Genomic DNA, 20,675 nt, shown 5'->3' with positions numbered 1-20,675 from the left:
CATTGTTATGAACTTCAAATTATCTCACCAGTGTTATATATTGCCATTAGATAATGTTTAAGAACTTTCAGTTGAGGCTGAGAACTTCAGCAAATAGTTTGATTTGTCCATATGAAATAGATTTTTATTAATAATTGTAGCCAATTTTTATTTTATCTCAAATTTTTTTCGTGGGCGCTGCCCCGAACCCCAGACTATCACACAATTTTTTTTTTTGCTCCCCCCCCTCACATGAATCCTAGCTACGCCCCTGGGTGTGCCTCTGCACCTGGCTAGTGGGATGGTTGTGAGAGTGCTCAAATTAAGGCATCAATTCAAGCTCCACTGGACCACTAGTGTGTCATGTTAAGTAGGGTGGTTGTGGGGCCTCAGTTGGTGTTTTTCTCGATTTGGCGAGGGTTCTTCATCATACAAAAATACAATTAAAGAGTCGATTCCTACTAAATAGAGCATGCTAAACACATCTATCGGCTACAAATTTGCTTGAAACCCCTCTGTTCACTCACTACAAGCTCTTAACTTTGGTAGGTAACTAATCCCCACTGAAAAACACTTGAAAACAAATTTTTTTTTAAGAACGAGTCAACTTGTGATGAACTCATGAACCGAGACTGAGCAAGGGTTCAACCTTAATGAACCCAGCCTGAATAGCATGAGTTCAACTTGTTTACAAACCCCACATGTAGGCAAAGTTTTAATCAATCACAAGTTTTTTTTTTAATCTGAGAAGCGCCATTTGTGATATTGGAGCATAGGCACACGTACCTCATTGGCCTAGTGAGAGTAGATCGCATCAAGTGAGTCCGAGCCCAAACAACATTGGGTCAAGCCCAGTAGGTCTGAATCTTGGAACAACAAAGTTGGGTGTCAATGGGTCAGGTTTGGTTTGGACTCAAGTGAAATTAGACCCACCAAACCTAGACCTGAGATGATAATACTGAGTTTGGATAAGAGTTTGATCGAACCCACTATAAAAGAAACCATACTTGGATCCTATAAGCATTACATGAACCAAACCTGCACCATACCATTTAAAGTGATATATATATATATTTATATTGGAAATTTTTGGATCTTAATAAAAACTTGGGTCCAGTGGCATAGCTAGGATTGATGTGAGGGGGGGGGCAAACAGGGGTGTAGCAAAAAAAAAAATGTTGTGTGATATGTTTTTATGTGATTTCTTAATTGAATTAGTATGCAATACATGAATAATTATGCAGGTTTGATCTTATGCAAATTTTATATGATTATGACAGGGATTGTTAATAAAAGTCTACACAGTTAAGGTCAAGGGTCTAAGGATCCAATGAATGCAAGTTTATGTTTTGTTTCTAAAAATATGTGGGTTACATGCATGCTTACTTATCATGATGATATGATTGCTTTATTGATGAGGATGTCCATATACATGTTTCTTATTGTATTTGCCTTGTACATGTGCCATATGGTGTATAAAGTTCATATACATGTTTACTATTGTATTTTCTCTGCACATGTGTTATATGGTGTATAAAAAATGAGTAAGATATTCTTACCTCGCATGTGCCTAAGTTTATGTTATAAGTGTATTAAGCAAATATTTTCAATGCTTTATAAAAATGCATCCATGATCATTAAGTAGTTTCAGTTAATGTTGCATGAAAAGTAAGATTGTAATCAAGTAATCATGTGACATTAAAACCTAAGATACTTGATGGGAGAGTAGCAAATGATATAAAACTTCGTGGGGCAAGTCTGTTACGAGCACGGAAGGTTGCTCCTCCCCTCCCACGATTTTAGGAAAAAAGCTTATGCATTAGACTGCAGCGTAGATGTTATATTATTTATGAGAAAAAAACTGATGCATCAGGTTGAAAGGTGTTGGAAATCTCTCTTGTATTAACGTCCCTCACCCCGTCTAAGTGAATGGACCTGGCCAGGCTAAAGTCACCCCTGTATGTAAAACATGTTCTGTGTCATGGTCCTGATCTGATAACGTCTGCCTGCGTCGTATCAGCAGAGTTAAGAAGTGATAACTTAAATGATGTGTGCATTAATTTGGCATCACATACATCATCTAATTAAGAATGACTGCAATTATTAATAAAAATCTATTTCATATGGATGAATTAAACTATTTGCTGCAGTCAATTCGTCTGGGTTAGGACTCGGCTACATAAAATGGATAAAAATCTATTTCATATGGAATCAGGGCTGAGCTAGGACTCGGCTTTTTAAATTTTTTTTTTAAGCCGCCCGCGCCCCCCCCCCGCTACGCCTCTCCTTGGGTCGTGTCTGGCACAAACTATTTTAAGCTGCCTATATTAATCGGACCCTTTGGTTGGACCAAATTCTATTCGATTCTTATTTATCACCAAACCCTAACCCTGACCCTATAGGTTTTGGTACAGGTCTAGATAAATTTTTATTCTCTCTCTCTTAACCCCTTTCTCTGCTCCCTCTCTCTCTCTCAACCCCTTTTGGCGCCAGCACGATCCCAAGAATCCAAGCTTCGTTCCCTTCCCGAGCTCTCAAGTCTCACCCTTCAGTGAGTGTCGTCTTCTCCTTCCTCAGTTCCTCTGATTCTTTTTATTTTTTCCTTTTCAATTGCTACTATGTTTCTTTGTTCTAGGGTTAGTTTTTTTTTTTTTGGTTTCCTCGTTTTCCCTCTCCCAGGATGCGTCCCCTATCGCCGTCCTAGGGATTTCGAAAAACCCTAATTGTGTTGATGTCGTGGGTGTCGAGTTCAGAGTCTTTTCTTCTCTCTTAGCTCTTCATGGTCGGTTGGATGGTTCGGTTGAACCGTGAGAGTTTGCTTTTTCAGGTGAAACCCTAATTGCTTCAATCTAGGTTTTTTTGTTTAGACTGAGTGATGGTTAGTTGGTTATTATTCTAGTGGGGTTTACACCGTGCGTCCTTGTCACGGGGATTCGTGTCAGAGTAGCAGCTAAACGCAACAAGACACGCTTTCCACTCGTGTATCAACTCGTATGGGTTTTGAATTTTCGTTTTCGAGGCATTAGAGGAGATGGTAACCCTATTTTCTTCATTCATCTGAGAGCGTTTTTCGGGTATCGAAAAAAAAAGTTGAAGTTATTTTGGGAGTTTGGTTTGGTTTGGGTTGGGTTCAGACTTCAGAGTTGCTTGGTTTGGCTCTCGGTTTCTCTCATTCTTTATTGACACTTTTCATCTTTCTTTCCACGTTGTTTGTTTGATGATGCATTCTGTGTATTTTTTTATTTTATTATTAATTTTTTTTCGTTGGCGATGTTTGACATGTTGGTGTGCGCATGAAATCGTTTCAGGGTAAAAAAACCAGCAATGGGGGATGCTGAACACTCACACGATCAATCGACAAATATTGATTATTCGGCTTCAGGCTATACCGGCGTGGTGTCCATGTCTGCTGGAGCTAATGCTGTTTCTGATCCCACTAGTGATGGAGAGATGAATTCAGCTTACCACACCGTTTCTGGGCTTCAAGAAGCACCCAATCTAGCAGATGGAAGCACTTCCAACATAGACCCAGGTTATTTAATGCATCAAGCTGCATCTAATTCTGCTTATATTGCCGATGCTGCTACTGTTGAGACATTTGTGGGTCAGGATAATTCTGTGGCGAGTCATGCACAAGTTGGTGCTTATGGTTTTGAAAATGGAACGAGTGTCAGTGAAATAAGAAACCACGAAACTGAAGTGATCCACAGTGGCGAGAATGGAAATGGTACGGTGGAAGCGGGAGTCGTGGCGCAACAGTTCGAGGAGACTACTGGTATTGGTTATCATCATTTCATAAAGCCTTTGTCATGTGCTCGTGTTAATTTTTGTTCCGTTGTTTTATTCTTTGTTATACAGGACGTGCAAGATAACGCTATATCATGCTGGTTACATTGCTCTTTATTATTTGACCATACTTTCTTGTTGGGGGATTTGAGCAATCTGTGCATCAAAGAATGTGGTTCTGCTTGTCCCTTTGATTCTTATCTGATTTTTTATATTTGTTAGCAAAGGGCTGCTTTATGATTTTTTTTTTGGTTGGTGGTATTGCTGATTGCATGATTTTCTTCATGACAGCAATTTCTTCAGAAGAAGATCGACTATGGACCATAGTGAAGGCTAATTCATTGGACTTCAACGCATGGACCGCTCTTATTCAGGAGACTGAGAAGGTTGCTGAGGTATTGTCTGGGTTCTCACGTTACGATGATGAGAAAGTGTTTCAGTAGCATTTTATGTTAATTCACTGTCAAAATTGCGGTAGGGATTATTTACAAAACAGGCCGCATACTTCATTGTAGGTCTTATTTGTTTCTCCATACCTCAACTCATTGTCAAAATTGTGGTACGGCTTATTTGCATCTGCATTATAAACCTGGAAATTGAGGTCTATGCCTGTTCACTTTTTCAATGATTTTACAGTTCCTTACAATGAATTTGATGTTGTCTTCAAATTAACATGGTGCTTATCGCCACACCTTTTGACATACTGATGATCTTGTTGCATCACTGAAGAGGCAACACTTAATCAAAGGAATTAATCTCCATATATGAAATGATTAATCAAGGCCAATGAAGTCATTAGTTTGCAGTCTGCAGAGTGTTCACTCTATTATCTTCTCCACCACTTAAAGTCACTGCATTTGTTTTTCCAGTTTACAAGAGTATACCTTTCAAATATGTAAATAAATATTCTCTTTAAACTCAGCTGCTGTGTTCTTGCTTCCTCATTGTTTTCAACTTTCATGTTCTTATTTCAAATTGAAGCATGTTTGTTGGGATAAACCATCTGGTGCATGTTATGCTACTTGTGCATTTACTCATTTTTGGATTTTTTTAAGCAGCAAATATAAAGCTTTTATGTGTCAAAATTCACATAGAAATCTTCATCCTTTTATGTTCTCTACATTCATTTGGGCAGGTTAAATCCCATTTTAGATTTATGCAGATAGTGAAAATTGGAAGCCTGAACCTTCAATTTATGCATTATAATCTTCCCTTGCCTGAGAGAAATACCTTTTTTTCCTCTTCTTTTGCAGGATAACTTGCTGAAAATCCGCAGAGTTTATGATGCATTTTTGTCAGAGTTTCCTTTGTGTTATGGCTATTGGAAGAAGTATGCAGATCATGAGGCTCGTTTAGGTACTGTGGACAAAATTGTGGAGGTGTATGAAAGAGCAGTTCTAGCTGTTACGTATTCTGTAGACATTTGGTTGCATTACTGTACATTTGCAATATCAACCTATGAAGATGCAGATACCATTTGCAGGTACCAAATAGCTCTGAAAAATAAATTTAAGCTCCAGAATACATTTTTTCTGTTTGAAGAGACATGGTCTGCTTTTCGTGGTCATGGGAAATTGGTTAGCCTTTGTGTTGTTCTCTAATCTTTTCTGGTATGCCTGCAGCAGTGATACATCGCGTGTATGGAGGAAAAGGTTTGTGCAGATTGCACATTAGAAATCATTTATAGTTCTAATGGTCCAATCTGTGGAAGTTCCTGTTTCATTTGGTTTTATTTTTAATTCTGTGACCTCATTATACCGTTCCACTATATCTTTTTCAAAAGGTCTATGTAGTAGTCATGTAGATCTCTATGAATTACTGCCATCTTTAACTTTGACACTCTTGAGGCTATCATGGGTGCACCAATAACAAAATGCTGCTGGGAAGCTCTCGTTCAGTTAATGGCTAAGATGGCCTATATGCTTGCTCCATTTCACGGACATTGTATGGTTTTCCCATGGAGGTAAATGCAGCCTAAGTTTTGGAAGTGTCAAATGCTGTTAAAGTGATTTTCCTTCTTATTCAACATATGGGTGCATAGCAGCATTAGTGCCTTTAATGGATGGCTTCGTCATGGTAAATGGTACCTATATACATTTATTATAATGTTCTTTCCTCCTCTTGTCAATGCTATTTCAGGTTATTTGAGCGAGGTTTGGCATATGTTGGAACAGACTACCTCTCATATCCTCTCTGGGACAAATATATAGAATACGAATATTCGCGTCAGGAGTGGATGAACCTTGCTATAATCTACACAAGGATTCTTGAGCATCCTATCCAGCAACTTGATCGATACTTTAACAGGAAATTATACTATTTCCCTAACTGATGCATGTGTTTTCTATTGATATGTAAAAATGTAAATCCAAGTTGATATTTACCATGAACCATTTTTCTTTTTCAATATTGTTTTTGCCTGGTGCATCTATCATTTTGAAGCCAATTGTTGGATGGTTTCTTACTTTTTATTGCTTTTAGTTGATTGTCCATTGCATTTAGATGTGCATGTAATAAAGTAAGCGGAAATAGATATAGGGAATGCTAAAGCATACCCAATGTCCTATAACGGACACCCACAAGAGTAACCACAATGAACAAGTCCACAAGGGACAAAATACAAAAGCCAACAAAGGGCTTACAAATGAACAAAGGATGTTATTGAGCAAAAGGGCTTAGAAAAGCCTACAATACAATGGGGTGAACACCCCTATTTATACAGCTGAAAAAGATAGAGAGAGAGCTGAAAAGGAGACAGCATTGGGGGCTCAACTTAGGAGTCGTTGGTCCCCCAATGGTCATAGGTCCCAACGACTCTTAGTTGGGACCCCCAATGCAATACATTAATTAAAAAAAGGAAAAAGATAAAACTAAAAATAAGAAAAAGAAATAAAGAAAAAAGAAAAACAAAAATAAATGACAATACTGCCCCTATTGGACAGATTTACAGAAATACCCCTTATTGGGTACGAAGTAACATATATATATACATATATACTTAAGTACATATGTTTTAACACCCTCCCTCAAGCTTTACGGGGAGATGACCGAAAGCTAGTTAAGTAGAAAGATAAAGCGAGGAGCAGCAAGAGCTTTGGTGTAGAAGTCCGCCAACTGGTACTCGGATGAAACGTATGGCAATGTGATAGTCCCTCTTAGATATTCATCATGTACATAGTGACAATCCATCTCAATGTGTTTAGTATGCTCGTGGAAGGTGTGGTTGCTTACGATATAAATGACGCTTTTATTGTTACAACACATCTTCGAAGGTGTAGAGATGATTATGCTTATATCACTAAGAAGGCTGCGAAGCCATACAAGCTCCATGGTTGTAGTGGCCATTGCACGATATTCAGCTTCTGTTGAGGACAAAGATACTTTGTGCTGCTTCTTGCACCTTCAGAAAATCATAGATTCACCAAAAAACACACAAAAACCGGTAGTTGAGACTATCATTATTCTTCCCCAATCAGTATCAGTATAAGCAATTAAATCAAGTGACGAAGATGAGGAAATAAAAACTCCTTTAGTTATAGTGTTTTTAATGTATCTGATGACTCTTAAGACTGCACTCATGTGCACTCTTGTAGTCGCATGTTGAAACTGACTGACTGAATGAACTGCATGAGCAATGTTTGGCCGAGTGATAGATACGTATGTCAGGGATCTGACAAGTTGACGATAGGGAGTAGGATCTTCAAGAAGAGTTCCATCCTCCAATCTCAATTTAGCATTGATAACTTCAGGGGTTTCTGTCTTCTTGTCGTCGGAAATGCCAGACTTCGAACAAATGTCAGCTGCAAGTTTCATTTGAGAAAAAATGTACCCTCTAGGGGAGTACGCTACTTCAATACCTAAAAAATATCTTAAGAATCCAAGATCAGACATGTCAAAATTTTCTTTTAAAACTTTCTTGATATCATTAATTCCCTGCTTATCACTTCCAGTGATAATCATATCATCTACGTAAAGCAGAAGAATAACCACAAAAAACCATGTACTTTTCACAGAAAGAGCAGTGTCAGAAAACCCAAACGTGTCATTACATTGCTAAATTTATCATGCCAAGCTTTTGTGGCTTGTTTTAATCTATATAAAGCTTTGTTAAGTTTAAGAATTTTATCATTACCAATACATATCCCTGGCGGAGGATCCATGCAAACCTTTTAATTTAATTCACATTTAAGAATGCATTTTTAACATCTAATTGATAAATAAGCCATTTTTTAATAGAAGCAACAACAATAAGGGTCCTGACACTGGTCATTCTAGCAACTGGGGCGAAGGTTTCCTCATAATCAATACCATATTCTTGAGAGTATCCTTTAGCTACTAACCTAGCTTTGTAGCGTTCTAAGGACCCATCACTCTTAGTTTTTACTTTATAGACCCACCTACATCCTATAGATTTCTTCCCTATGGGTAACACCGTTATTTTTCAAGTTTTTGCTTTTTCAAGTGCTCTAAGTTCTAAGTTCACGGCTTCAACCCATCAGGGAAAATTCTTAGCCTCATTATAGTGGGATGGTTCATGGAATGAGTGTAACACAATTAGGCATGACCTATATTTTGGTGTTAAGGAATCATAGGAAACAAACCTGTTAGGGGGATTAGAGATACGACTGGATCTTCTAAGTGAAGTTTCCTCTATGCTAGAATTCCGGGAGTATTTTTTCAATGCATTCATAGGAACTTGTTGATCATGCCGAATATAGGTTTGAATTGGTCTACTATTAATGACATCGTTTTCATCAACATTTTCATTTTCAATATTGTTAAGAAGAGTGTCCTCTTGGTCATTAACCAAATTTTCATTAGGAATCTCTTCTTCGTGAGGAAGAAGATCAAACAAGAAGGCATATTCGCTTTCATTAATGTCTTTAGTTTTCTCAAAACCATTTTCATTTTCTAAAAAGGTTACATCTTTAGATACATATAGTTTGTTATTTTTAGAGTCGAAGCATCTAAATCCTTTTTTATTTTCTTCATAACCTAAGAATACACATTTAATAGCTTTGGGTGATAATTTAAATCTTTTATGTGAAAGAACAAAACATTTACAACCAAGAATTCTTAACTTATTGAAATCGGGTATTCTTTCAAATAGTTTTTCATAGGGAGATATATTTTGCAAAGATGATGAGATCATTCGATTTATCAAATAAATAGATGTTAGAGCGGCTTCGGCCAAAAAACTTTTTGAAATTTCTTTTGAAATAAGAAGAGTAGTTTTCAAAATGTGTCTATGTTTTCTTCCGGCTAAACCATTTTGTTTAGGAGTTCTAGGACAAGATTTTTTATGACACATTCCATTGGTTTCAAGATAATTTTGAAATTCTTTTGACAAGTACTCTCCACCCTAATCGGACCTAAGGATAGCGATATTGATTAAAAATTGATTTTTGACAATCATATAAAATTTCTTAAAGAACGAGAAGACATCAAATTTTAAGTTAAGAAAATAAATCCATACATATCTAGTAAAGTCATCAATAAATGTAACATAATATGAATATCCTCATTTTGATATGACAGGAGAAGACCTCCGTACATCCGAATGAACTAATTCAAAAGGCCTCTTAGACACAAAAGTTCTATTGAGAAAAGGAGTGTATTTCATTTTTCCAAAAATACAATCCTTACAAACAAAATTTTTCTCATTACAAAATTTTTTCCCAAAGGGAAAATGATACATTTTTGATAAACTTGGATGTCCAAGTCTTTTGTGCCAAATCTCAAAGTTTTTATCTTGGACATAATTACAAAAAAGAGTCGTTGGGGAGTTTCAAGTAGTTCATGTAATAGAGATCCCCCTCCTATGGCCTTGCCCAATCTGCTTCCCGGACCGGAGATCCTGCACAAAGCAACCCTTAGTTGAGAAGGAGATTTTACATCCATGATCAGAGATTTGAGAAACAAAGAGAAGGTTTAAATTTAGTTTTGGAACGACTCTAACATTTGACATGAGAAAATTTTTAAAGGAGCTTAATGTTCCAACACCTTTGATTTGTAAAGATATTCCATCGACAGTTGAAACGTATGAGGTTTTTGAATTAGAACATAAGTCGGATAACCCATTTTCAACCGGTGTCATATAAAAAGAAGCTCTTGAGTCAAGGATCCAAGAAGACACATCTGGAGGAGAGAAAGAGGCAATGACGGCACCGGATGTAGATATGGAGATTTGAGTAGAATTTGAAGTGCCTCCGATAGTTGAGCAAGAGAAAAAAAATCTTTTTCTTTGGATGAATCTTTCTTCCTTGGTGTGGTTTCTTCAACGGAAGCAACTCTAGGTTTGGGAGCTTCATTTATCTTGGGACAATTAGGCCTTATGTGTCTCGGTTATTGACAATGATGGCATATGGCCTTCTTATAGTTACCATTATAGCCATTTTGCCTCCCAAAATGTGGAGGCTTGTAGGGCTTAACATGGTTGCTGGATTTAGATACGGCTAAGACTTCATCTCCTCCTTTTATCATGCCAAGACGAGTTTCTTCTTGGCATATTTCGGCAACCACATCTTCTAGAGGAAGAGACTTAGATCTATGGAGGAGAGAAGATCTAACTTGCTCATAATCGGGCCTAAGCTCATGTAAAAATTGAAAAAAGTGTTATTTTTCCATTTGTTCTTTTCTAAGCTCTCTATCTTCACTAGCTACCCACTTGGGTTCTAGGAGAGCGAGCTCATCCCATAAGGGACTAAGAGAACTAAAGTAGTCGCGGACACACATGTCCCTTTGCTTAATGGTGCGAATCTTTTCTTGAAGAAGGAATTGTCTAGCGAGGTCTTTTTGAGTGTACATACCTTTCATGAAGAACCATGCCTCATTAGCTTTATAGAATTTGGCAATGTTTGCACACATTTTTAACTTCACGTTGTTCATAAACCATGCAAGTATCTTTGCATGTTTACTCTCCCAATCCTCAATCTTGGATTGATATTCTTCAATCTCCTTGATTCGTGCACCTCCTTTTAAAGCCTTCTCTTGATCTCCTTCCATTTTGGTAAGTTGAAGTTGAGGTTCTAGAACGGTGCCCATCACATAACCCCAAAGCTTTTTGCCTTTGAGGTTGTTCTCCATAGCGGATGCTCATACTAAATAGTTTGAACCATTTTACTTGAAAGAAAGATCTATCTTTTGTTCACCCTCCATGGTGATAAAGAGAGAGGAGCAAGAAAAGAGATATACGAAAAACAAATATAACTTTATCAAGAATCAAGAGCACAACCTTGCTCTCATACCATGTAATAAAGTAAGCTGAAATAGATATAGGGAATGCTAAAGCATACCCAATGTCCTATAACGGACACCCACAAGAGTAACCACAATGAACAAGTCCACAAGGGACAAAATACAAAAGCCAACAAAGGGCTTACAAATGAACAAAGGATGTTATTGAGCAAAAGGGCATAGAAAAGCCTACAATACAATGGGGTGAACACCCCTATTTATACAGCTGAAAAAGGGAGAGACAGAGCTGAAAAGGAGACAGCATTGGGGGGCTCAACTTAGGAGTCGTTGGACCCCCAATGCAATACATTAATTAAAAAAAAGGAAAAAGATAAAACTAAAAATAAGAAAAAGAAATAAAGAAAAAGAAATAAAGAAAAAGGAAAAAACAAAAATAAATGACAATACTGCCCTATTGGACAGATTTACAGAAATACCCCTTATCGGGTATGAAGTAACATATATATATATATATATATATATATATATATATATATATATATATATATATATACCTAAGTACATATGTTTTAACAGTGCACTAGGTCTTCCCTTTTTCCTTCTCCAAGACGAAATTGCATGTTTTATGGTAGTAGGCTAGTAGCATGTCAATGAGCATTTATTTTTCAAAATTTTCTCCTTTAATAACTCGTTTTAATTTTGTCAAAAGAGTTGTTTCGAGTAACTTCACGATTTGTTAGAATCTTGGTGGTTTAAGCGCCTTACTTGACACACTTTTATCACCCTGTGACTTTATGGTATATTGGTTATGGACTTAACATTTGGTATTAGAGCAACATCCATATCTTAAGTTTGATTGCCTGAAAAAGGATCCTAGTAAAAGGGGTATGTGGACCCAGAGTGAGAGCCACCAAAAGATGGCAATAGCTGCCTGTAGTTAAGGCTGGAGTGAGAGCCATTCCAAAGTGGGCCATCAAGGAAGTCGGCTGCATTGCTTTGTGATTTGTTAGGACTTGGTGGTTTAAGGGTCTTATTTGATGCACTTTAATCACCCTAGGACTTTATGATGTATTGGTTAACAGATATTATGGCTAACAAATGCACCTCAAAGTGCATAACCTGTATGTTTATGTACATGTTTCTATTTGAGTAACGCCCCTTCAGTCCTTTTTCAAATTTTTTTATGTCACTTGTACCTGCATCGATCTGACATAGCCTTTCTGCTTGTCCGACAAGTCATGGATATTGTGTTGAGGAACCTATTTTTAAAGTGTACACCAAGTGTGCTACATTAAGCGTGATACTTGTTTAGGAGTTAGGACACTGATAAAGTGGAAAGAAAAATGCCATGTGGCACGATGTGGATTAAGCGCTTGAAGTTCCTCATTTATGATGCAGTTAGAATTTGGCCGGTGTCATTTTGCTACAAGTCATCTCATTGAGACAGCTGCAAAGTTCCTTATTTGGTTCATTTAAAATTTGTGTGGAAAGGGAATCTATATCATTGCGGCTTTAGAACTCTATTCATTGTGCATGTGTTCTCGTGTTTGTGATGCATCCAGACATGATTTCTGCATTAGTTTTGGCTATAGGAGTGATCTTGATTGAGTATTGCTGTTGAAGTGTTTTAATTATGACTAGTTGCTCATTTTGCAAATTGTGTAGATTGTTCAGCTGCAAAACTTTTTGTAAATTTTCATAATTGCAGCTGTTTTTTTTATCCTTTATCTCTCACATGTTATTTTGGATTCTGAATTATATGTTATGTGAAAATTACAGCTTTAAGGAACTGGCTGGAAGTCGTCCTCTATCTGAGATAAGGTCTGCAGAAGAAGCTGATGCAATGTTTTCTGCCAGTTCAGAGGGGAATGATCAGGGGGTTGACAATGAGGGCCATCCTGATGGGGTGGAACAATCTACCAAACCTGTAACTGCAGGTTTAACAGAGGCAGAAGAATTGGAGAGGTATATTGGTGTTAGGGAGGAAATGTATAAGAAAGCAAAAGAGTATGACTCTAAGATCCATGATTTTGAAGCAGCTATTAGGCGACCATACTACCATTTCAGGCCTCTCGAGGACCATCAGCTCACTAATTGGCATAACTACCTTGATTTGATCGAAAGGGGGGATGATTTTAACAAGGTATTCGATCTCTACATCTTGTAATCTCCAGTGATCCCACAGTTTGTTTCTTCCTTGTTTTGTTACATATATTAGAATTGAGTATGCTATCTGGAATACCTTGGTTGAATTGAAACTTCAATATTATGCTAATGTCCCATTTGGATGCACCGTTGTTCCTATTTTACAAGCCACAGGCACTTCACTTAACATGCATGGCCTATACTGACATGATACTGGACACGACACCACACACACTATGACACTTCATGGACAGTAACACATGTTTAATTTTGTTTATTTTCTGTGATGATCTTGATTGTTTATTTTTTATTTACTAGAGTGTTTTTTCTGTTAAAATTTGTCATTGATTGCATTACATTTCATTTTTCATTGTCGATTTATTGTTTAAGTTGTTTAATCATATAATGATTTGCAATTTGTGTTCAAGAATTTGCACTTAAGATGACATTCATGATTTTTTACTTTAGACTGAGAATTTTGAATGCACGCACTTATCTCTTTCATATATATATATATGGGAAAAAATATAGTGGTTCTGTACCATGATATCATAAGGTGGTACACCCTCTTGTTTGCATAGTTCTAGCCACCAAATGGTAAATCTAACCATACGTATGTGTTTAGCATGATTTATTTAGTATAAAAGAAAGTTTTATCATGTTTAATACACCTTAAGATTCCATTTTTGAGACATTGAAAATCAACGGCTGACAATTCATGAAAACAAGGGTTATTTAAAAATGACATAAATCATCATATTTGTGTCAACTTTGACACATGAAAATGACAAATAAACTAAGCTAAACATGATTCAACGGTTAGATTTTGCTTCTGGAGCTTGCATCTATGTAAATCAAGTGTGTACCACCATAAAGTGCCCTATATATCCTTATGGTGTGTGGATTTCTCTCCAATGGTTTCTAAAAAAATGAGAAAACCAACACTATGGGGTTTTTTAAAACCTAAAACTAAAAAAAAACAGCTCCTTTTAAAGTGTGTATCATATCGTGTTTGGTCATATATATGATATGTATTGTACCGTATGATGCAGTACGACAATTACAACACTATATGGGACCTTACTAGAGTCTGTTTTATAGTAGTTGTTAGTCGAGTGCCTATTGTGACTATATTGATCAACTTTTCGGTTGATGGTATTTGGTTCAGTCCAACGTCTTGACTTGTTTCAATCTTTGTTTCTTTGGACTTATTTGTCTTTTCATTTTGTCAATTTTAGCCTTTTCATCTGTCTTAGATTTTTCTAATAGGATTTGCTTTTTTTGTTCCCAGCTCATCTGCTTTTAGTTAACCCTTTTTCATTTTCTGCGTTATATGAAAGAGAAAAGCTTGTCCGCATCTTATAGACATATCTCGTTAAATATGTTTTCCTTCCAAATCTTGTTATTTCGGTGACTAGCAGTTCCTAATTATTTCTAATGACTATTATCTTTTTAAATTGGAGTTGTGATAATAACTTTCAGAAGTCAACATCCTTTACCTTATTTTTTCCAGAGTTTTCTCTATATATGCAATCTTTACAACACTGCACTTTATGTTATTTTTGTTCATGTGTGCAGGTCGTAAAGTTATATGAAAGATGCCTTATTGCTTGTGCTAATTACCCTGAGTTTTGGATACGATACATTCTATGTATGGAGGCCAGTGGAAGTATGGAGCTTGCAAATAATGCTCTTGCTCGGGCTACTCAAGTATTTGTTAAGGTATTATATTTATTTTTGATATGGTGGCCTAAATTTTGATTGGGAGCACTCCCATAAGCTAGTTTATCGTGATGCATTTGGTGTTTCTAACTATTTGTAGGATTTTGAGTATGTTTGCTTTCATATTGTGAACTTCAATTTTAATAGAACGTGTGATGGATTGGATCTGTCAATAGTGATCTACATTGGGCTACCACATGCATGGCCTATCATTTGTGATTACAGATGTCTGCTTTTCGCTTTCTCTGATATTTTGTTCCATATTTCTTCTTGCTGCTTTTTACTGTGCTGCTTATATTTTATCTTGAAATATTCTTTACAGAGACAAACCGAGATTCATTTATTTGCTGCTAGATTTAAAGAACACAATGGAGATATAGCTGGTGCTCGTGCTGAATACCGTCTTATACATTCAGAAATTGCACCAGGACTTCTTGAGGCAGTAGTTAAGCATGCAAACATGGAATATAGGCTGGTAATTGAATTTTCTATTTGTTACTTATGTTCTACGCTTCTAGTAGAGTCAAGGCTCTCTTATTCTTAATTTGGAGTTTTCAGGGCCACTCGGAATCCGCTTTTTCTGTGTATGAGGAGGCCATTGCTACTGAACAAGGAAATGAACAGTCTCAGATGCTGCCAATGCTGATAGTTCAGTACTCTAGGTTTCTATATCTGGTAGGGTGTGCACATATGTCAATCTTTATTTATGTTTATTTTATCTAAGTTCCAGCATGTCGTGCACCCAGTTGTGCAAAAGCACAGTTTCATTTTTGCTCTTAGAAGATCTGCACTCTGACTTGTGATTTCCATTTTGCCTGAGATGGATTGACCAAGGCTTTTGAGCTGGTGTCCCCTTGGATTCTATCCAACTTAGATGTTTATATTCTACGTAATCTTTCTTAGAGGAATTGGTCTTGGTGCATGTGTATGTCTGCAGTTCTCGGATATGTCCTTTGATGTAGATGTTTTTTTTTTCTCTTTTTTCCATCCTAATGTATTTTTTCTACCCAAGAATGAATTTCATATTTGATTTTTTTCAATGGTGATCGCTAAAATGTTTCATTGATGAAAATTTGCAGCCTTGTCATTTAGTGAAAAATGCTAGTGCAATTTGTTTGTTTTTTGTATAACATTTATTTGATCTTAACATATCTTTTGTTCTTGTTGCATATTTTTTTATCAGTTTGAATAACTAGTTGTCAGTGGTTGCTTCTCTTACAAACCTTTTAGAAAGGCCACTTCTGAAATCCAACTTGAATGGTTCCTCTCATGCCATGATGGAAATAGTTCTTTTTACTGTTAATTTTGCTGCTTTTGAATTAAAATTAATTTTTCAATGTTTGTGTCCAGTAGATGGGAAATTATTATTTTGGTAGACATCATTGGGTTTGATGATTGTCCTTTTTCTTTAATATTGATTGATGATGACCTTGTATTTCTGAATGCAATCATTTTTCAAATTATTTTGTTGTCAGACAACTACAAATAATTTGTTTTAACTTGGGATAACAAAAAGGGAAACATGTTTTTGTTGTTTGTTCTATTCATCTGCATCCATGAAGTTTTAATGCAGGTTTGGTTGCATGAAGGTTAAGTTTGTTATCTTTGCTGCTACGTATAGGTTGCTGGCAATGTGGAGAAAGCTGGGGAAGTTCTAAGTGAATCCCTTGAACGGGTTCCTCTGTCAAAGCTACTTTTGGAGGTTGGTCTTATTGCTTAGGCTCACCCAGCTTGCTGCTTATTCAACATAGGGAACTGTTCTCATCCTTTTGTGTCTATTGGATTTTAGCTATTATCTTTTTGTCTTTGTATAGGGCATTATCCATATGGAGTCTATTCAGTCTATTCCAAAGCGGATTGACTATCTGGATTCCCTTGTGGAGAAGTTTATAACTCCAAACCTCGAGAATCCCAACACAGTTAGTGCTACCGACAGAGAAGACTTATCCAGTATATTTCTTGAGGTAATATTTAGTTGGATGTGGTTACCGTGGGAAATACTCAGAGTTAGTGGGGGGCATTATGGTAATTGTCAGTGGTGTTTTGATTTTTTTAAATTTCAAATTTGTGTAGAATAGTTATTTTTATCCAACTTTTGTAATTTTTTATGTGTGATGTATCATCAGGTGTTTTTGTAATCTGCCCGAAGGGGTGGTTTAGAGTTCTAATATAAATAGAAATAAAGGCCCTGATGCCCTCTCCCCTTTATTTTTTTGAGAAAGCTGAAAATACGGCATCTTGGGACTTGTCTCCAAATTGTGAGCTCTTCCTCTCCTTTTCTCCTCCTATCTCTTCCATCTTCTAATGCATATGTGGGCAGCTACACAAGATTTACTGCAGCAGCCATCAGAGGTCTAAAGAAAATATAACTCTCAGTTACCACTATAATTACCTGTTTCATTGAATGACTCTAAATAGTGTTTTGTTTATTCGAAAAGTCTAGAATGTCTAGATATTAGGGTAGCTGACTTGGTCTTATAAATTTTGCACTGTTACTTTGTGCTTGAAAGTGAGGTCTGACTAATTTTGTTAGATCAGGAACTATGCTGTGTTCTGTGTTCTTTTTCCGAATGATAGTTTTGTTATATAGTTGCTCATTTTCTTGCCATTTAGAAATGAATGTCTGTACATCATTGAGATTTTATGAGGCAGAGAAGCCACTAATACTGCAATGGTAACTTGTATTACACCATAAGTATGTTTGGATGCCACTAATCGAAAATGTGCTTTTAAAATCTTAAATTTGTAGTTGCTATCATGAAGATTCCAGGTAATGTTGCATGATCACCAAAATTGCGATATTAGGGTGTATAAGTATGTAAAATACTATATATACATCCATATTTTTTCCTCCTTTATGTTTCTGATCTTGCTCAACTTCATGTAGTTCTTGGACCTTTTTGCTGATACTCAAGCAATTAAGAAGGCTGAAGACAGGCACACCAAGTTCTTTTCGCAACCGAGGAGTACTGCAGAGTCCAGAAAACGGACTGCTCAAGATTTTTTAGCTTCAGACAAGACAAAATTGCCGAAGACATATGCTGGTGTTTCTGCGGTTGCTTCACCAGGTCAATCCATAATGGGTGCTTATCCAAATACTCAGCAGCAGTTGGCTGCGGGTTATGGTCCACAACCTCAAGGCTGGCCACAAGGACTTCAGACACAGGCACATCAGTGGAATCCTGGCTATGCTCCACAAGTAAGATGCATGCACACACACACACACGTTTCTTTTTCCTTTTTGTTCTTTTCTTTTTAGTTGGCAACCAATCTTCAAGGATGCCAAAACAGAGTTCCTCTATGGTGGTAGCCATGAAAGCTTTTGAAGCCTGTAGAAGAATTTTTAAGAAGGAATGCCTAATCATTTTGCTCTAGCTTAAGTTTTTCTCCTTTTAAAGGGAAGGATTAGTTCTTTGTTTGGGTATTTCTCATGCTGAGAAGCTGGAGCAGCATTTCTGTGTATCCCTCTTATGATGGAAGTATTGTGCTTGTCATGGACTGTTAAATTACTCTCTTTAGATGTATGAGGCTTTGATGCTTCAAGGCAGAAGTGGGTCTAGTAAACATTTCGGGTTTCCACTAAATTATACTCCACAAGGGACTTCTTGCTTCTGTTTAGTTACACCTACATTTTGATGACAGGCTGGTTATGCTGGTTATGGTAGTTATGCGTACAGCAATCCTCAACCTGTGGCATCAGCTCCACAACAGGCTGCCTATGGTACATATGCTCAGGCTTATCCTTCCCAGGTACCAGCTCATATTCCTCTCAACATTGCTCAGTTCACAACATGCATGTAGTTCTTAAGGGCATTTTTGCTAACCTTGTGAAGTGCTTTCTCTGGGAAATTCAACCGTTTCAAAGGAAAAATTTGGAGTTAGCAAACATGTTAACCATTCATCAGGGAAAATGATTTAAATATGAGAAAGTGTTTCTGTGAAACCACTCCCATCTTCCCAACTGGTAAACAGCTTCACAGGCCAAATTTTTCAATGGGTTTCAAATGTACCCTAATGGGAGGAGGTGCTCACTCTTTGAAAACGAGAAAAAGTAACATGGCTGACCAAATATGGATGATATAACTTTGTAGGTTATTACACACGCACAGACACACACATGGGGATTGATGTACCTGGGTTCTCAAGGGGTCAAGCAAATATAATTTTATGTTTCATCCTTTTAAGCTGTCATTTCAATAATATATTTTGCATTTCATTGATTTTTTTTTGTATTTGCTTTATGACCTTTTGTTCAAATGGTCAGAGTTTTGTAGATTTCAAATGATAGTCCGCCTTTCTTTAGAAACTCTCTTGCACATTGTTTTGCTTGTGTATTCATTTTGCAATCAAAATAACTAGATAGTTGTTGAAATCCATGTTTAAAATGACAATAATGAAACTTTCTTTTGTTGGTTTTATTTTATTTTATTCTCTCAATAGCGTGGCTTGAATCTCAGTTGGCATTGTTTGGGATGCATGGATTTTGGTCCTCTCATATCGTAATCTTGCATCGTACTTTCTGTCAGATCCACCACTGATCTAAATTTGCTATTATTTTGCTTGCAGGCCTACACGCAGCCTGTACCAGCGTTTGCTCCGGCACAGCAGGCTGCTCCAGCGCCTCAGGCATACTATAGTGGTTACTACTGAGCTAGTTAGACTGGCTGGTTCCAATTTTGTCACTTTGTGTATTATGCTTCATTGGGACTGGCTGTAACCGAATCAGAGAAATTTGTTGTCGGGGTTTGCAGGTGAAATGGGAGCAGAGGTAACAAGTTTGTTTCTTTGGCTGCCCATTCTTGAACTTAAAGCTAAAAGATGAGGGGATCAGTGGTGACCCCATTTCTCTAATCTGGACATGATGCCGGATTCGGTTATTTTCTAAGGGGATGTTCTACTATATGTAAAATCTTCTGTTACCAGCTGTAGGAAGGTGTTCACATGAGCTGTTCCAGAAGGGTTAGTATTGTCAGGGACTCAGGTCCGTTCCTTTTTTCTTCTTTTATTGTTAGTATTTTAGTTTTTCTGCTATATATTACCCAGGCAGTGGAATGAGATGCTTTTGTCTTTCAGACGCTTTTGCAATCACCATTTTTTTGGTCAGGCAAGCTTTGAAAAATACGATCTTAAATATATCTAACAATACAAATTGGAAAGATTTACATGTTAGATTTGGGGCGGTACCTGCATGAGTGAGCGTTTTTTGAATAGCCTACAGCGTTTAGCACACCAAGATAGATGGTCTTCATGTGGTTGTACAATAGTCCTTGTACATCTTGGATTTTGGGTGAATAGTGTAATGGCTGAGGGAGTTTTGTGTTTGATTCAAACTGCCCGAGGGGAGGACCAGAAAAGAAGAGGAAAGAGAACAATGAAATGAGCGTCGGTGAACTATGTGACTAGACTTTGTTTACTAAGCCTATTGGTCCCTGTTTGTTGTCTGGCACCATGGAGCTAGCGGTGTGGGCAGCGTGGAATGTGCTGCAGATTGTCTTTGGGAGACTTTCAAGGAGGTTTCTTCAGTAGCCTAGTCACTCGGTACTCCTGAAATTGACAGAGAATCAGGAACAATCCCAGAATCTTTGGTGTTGGTTAAAAGAAAAAAGTGTGTAAGTTGAAACCAAATGGTCATGGCTAAAAAGGAAAAAATACGATATACTGTAATTCTTTGGTCATCAAAGTTTCAAATGTAAATATGAAGTTTGTTTTTTCGACAGAGAAAGCTGGGGTTACTCCCGACCCTTACCAGTTATACAACCATGCCATTTGGGTTCGAACTTGCAATGTCCCATCACAAGGTATTAGTGATGTTTCGTCTCTTGTTTGATGATTACAATGCCAATCAC

General features: G+C 37.0%; 1 protein-coding gene across 1 annotated transcript; it reads left to right on the top strand.

Annotated features, from left to right (window-relative positions):
* Nucleotides 1-2,394: 2,394 nt before the first annotated feature.
* On the top strand, nt 2,395-20,183 carry LOC149813704 (pre-mRNA-processing factor 39-1-like). Its single transcript, XM_089991879.1, has 14 exons — nt 2,395-2,530; nt 3,288-3,754; nt 4,057-4,160; nt 5,019-5,248; nt 5,905-6,073; nt 12,743-13,105; nt 14,686-14,829; nt 15,152-15,304; nt 15,388-15,504; nt 16,451-16,531; nt 16,644-16,793; nt 17,717-18,028; nt 18,472-18,579; nt 19,396-20,183. Exons 2-14 carry the CDS (start codon nt 3,304-3,306, stop codon nt 19,477-19,479), a joined length of 2,466 nt encoding a protein of 821 aa, XP_089848005.1. The 5' UTR covers nt 2,395-2,530; nt 3,288-3,303; the 3' UTR covers nt 19,480-20,183.
* Nucleotides 20,184-20,675: the final 492 nt, after the last annotated feature.

This window comes from Nuphar pumila, chromosome 16 (assembly GCF_984573655.1).
Source record: "Nuphar pumila chromosome 16, dmNupPumi1.hap1.1, whole genome shotgun sequence".
Lineage (NCBI taxonomy): Eukaryota > Viridiplantae > Streptophyta > Magnoliopsida > Nymphaeales > Nymphaeaceae > Nuphar > Nuphar pumila.
This window is presented reverse-complemented; position numbering and strand designations above follow the sequence as displayed.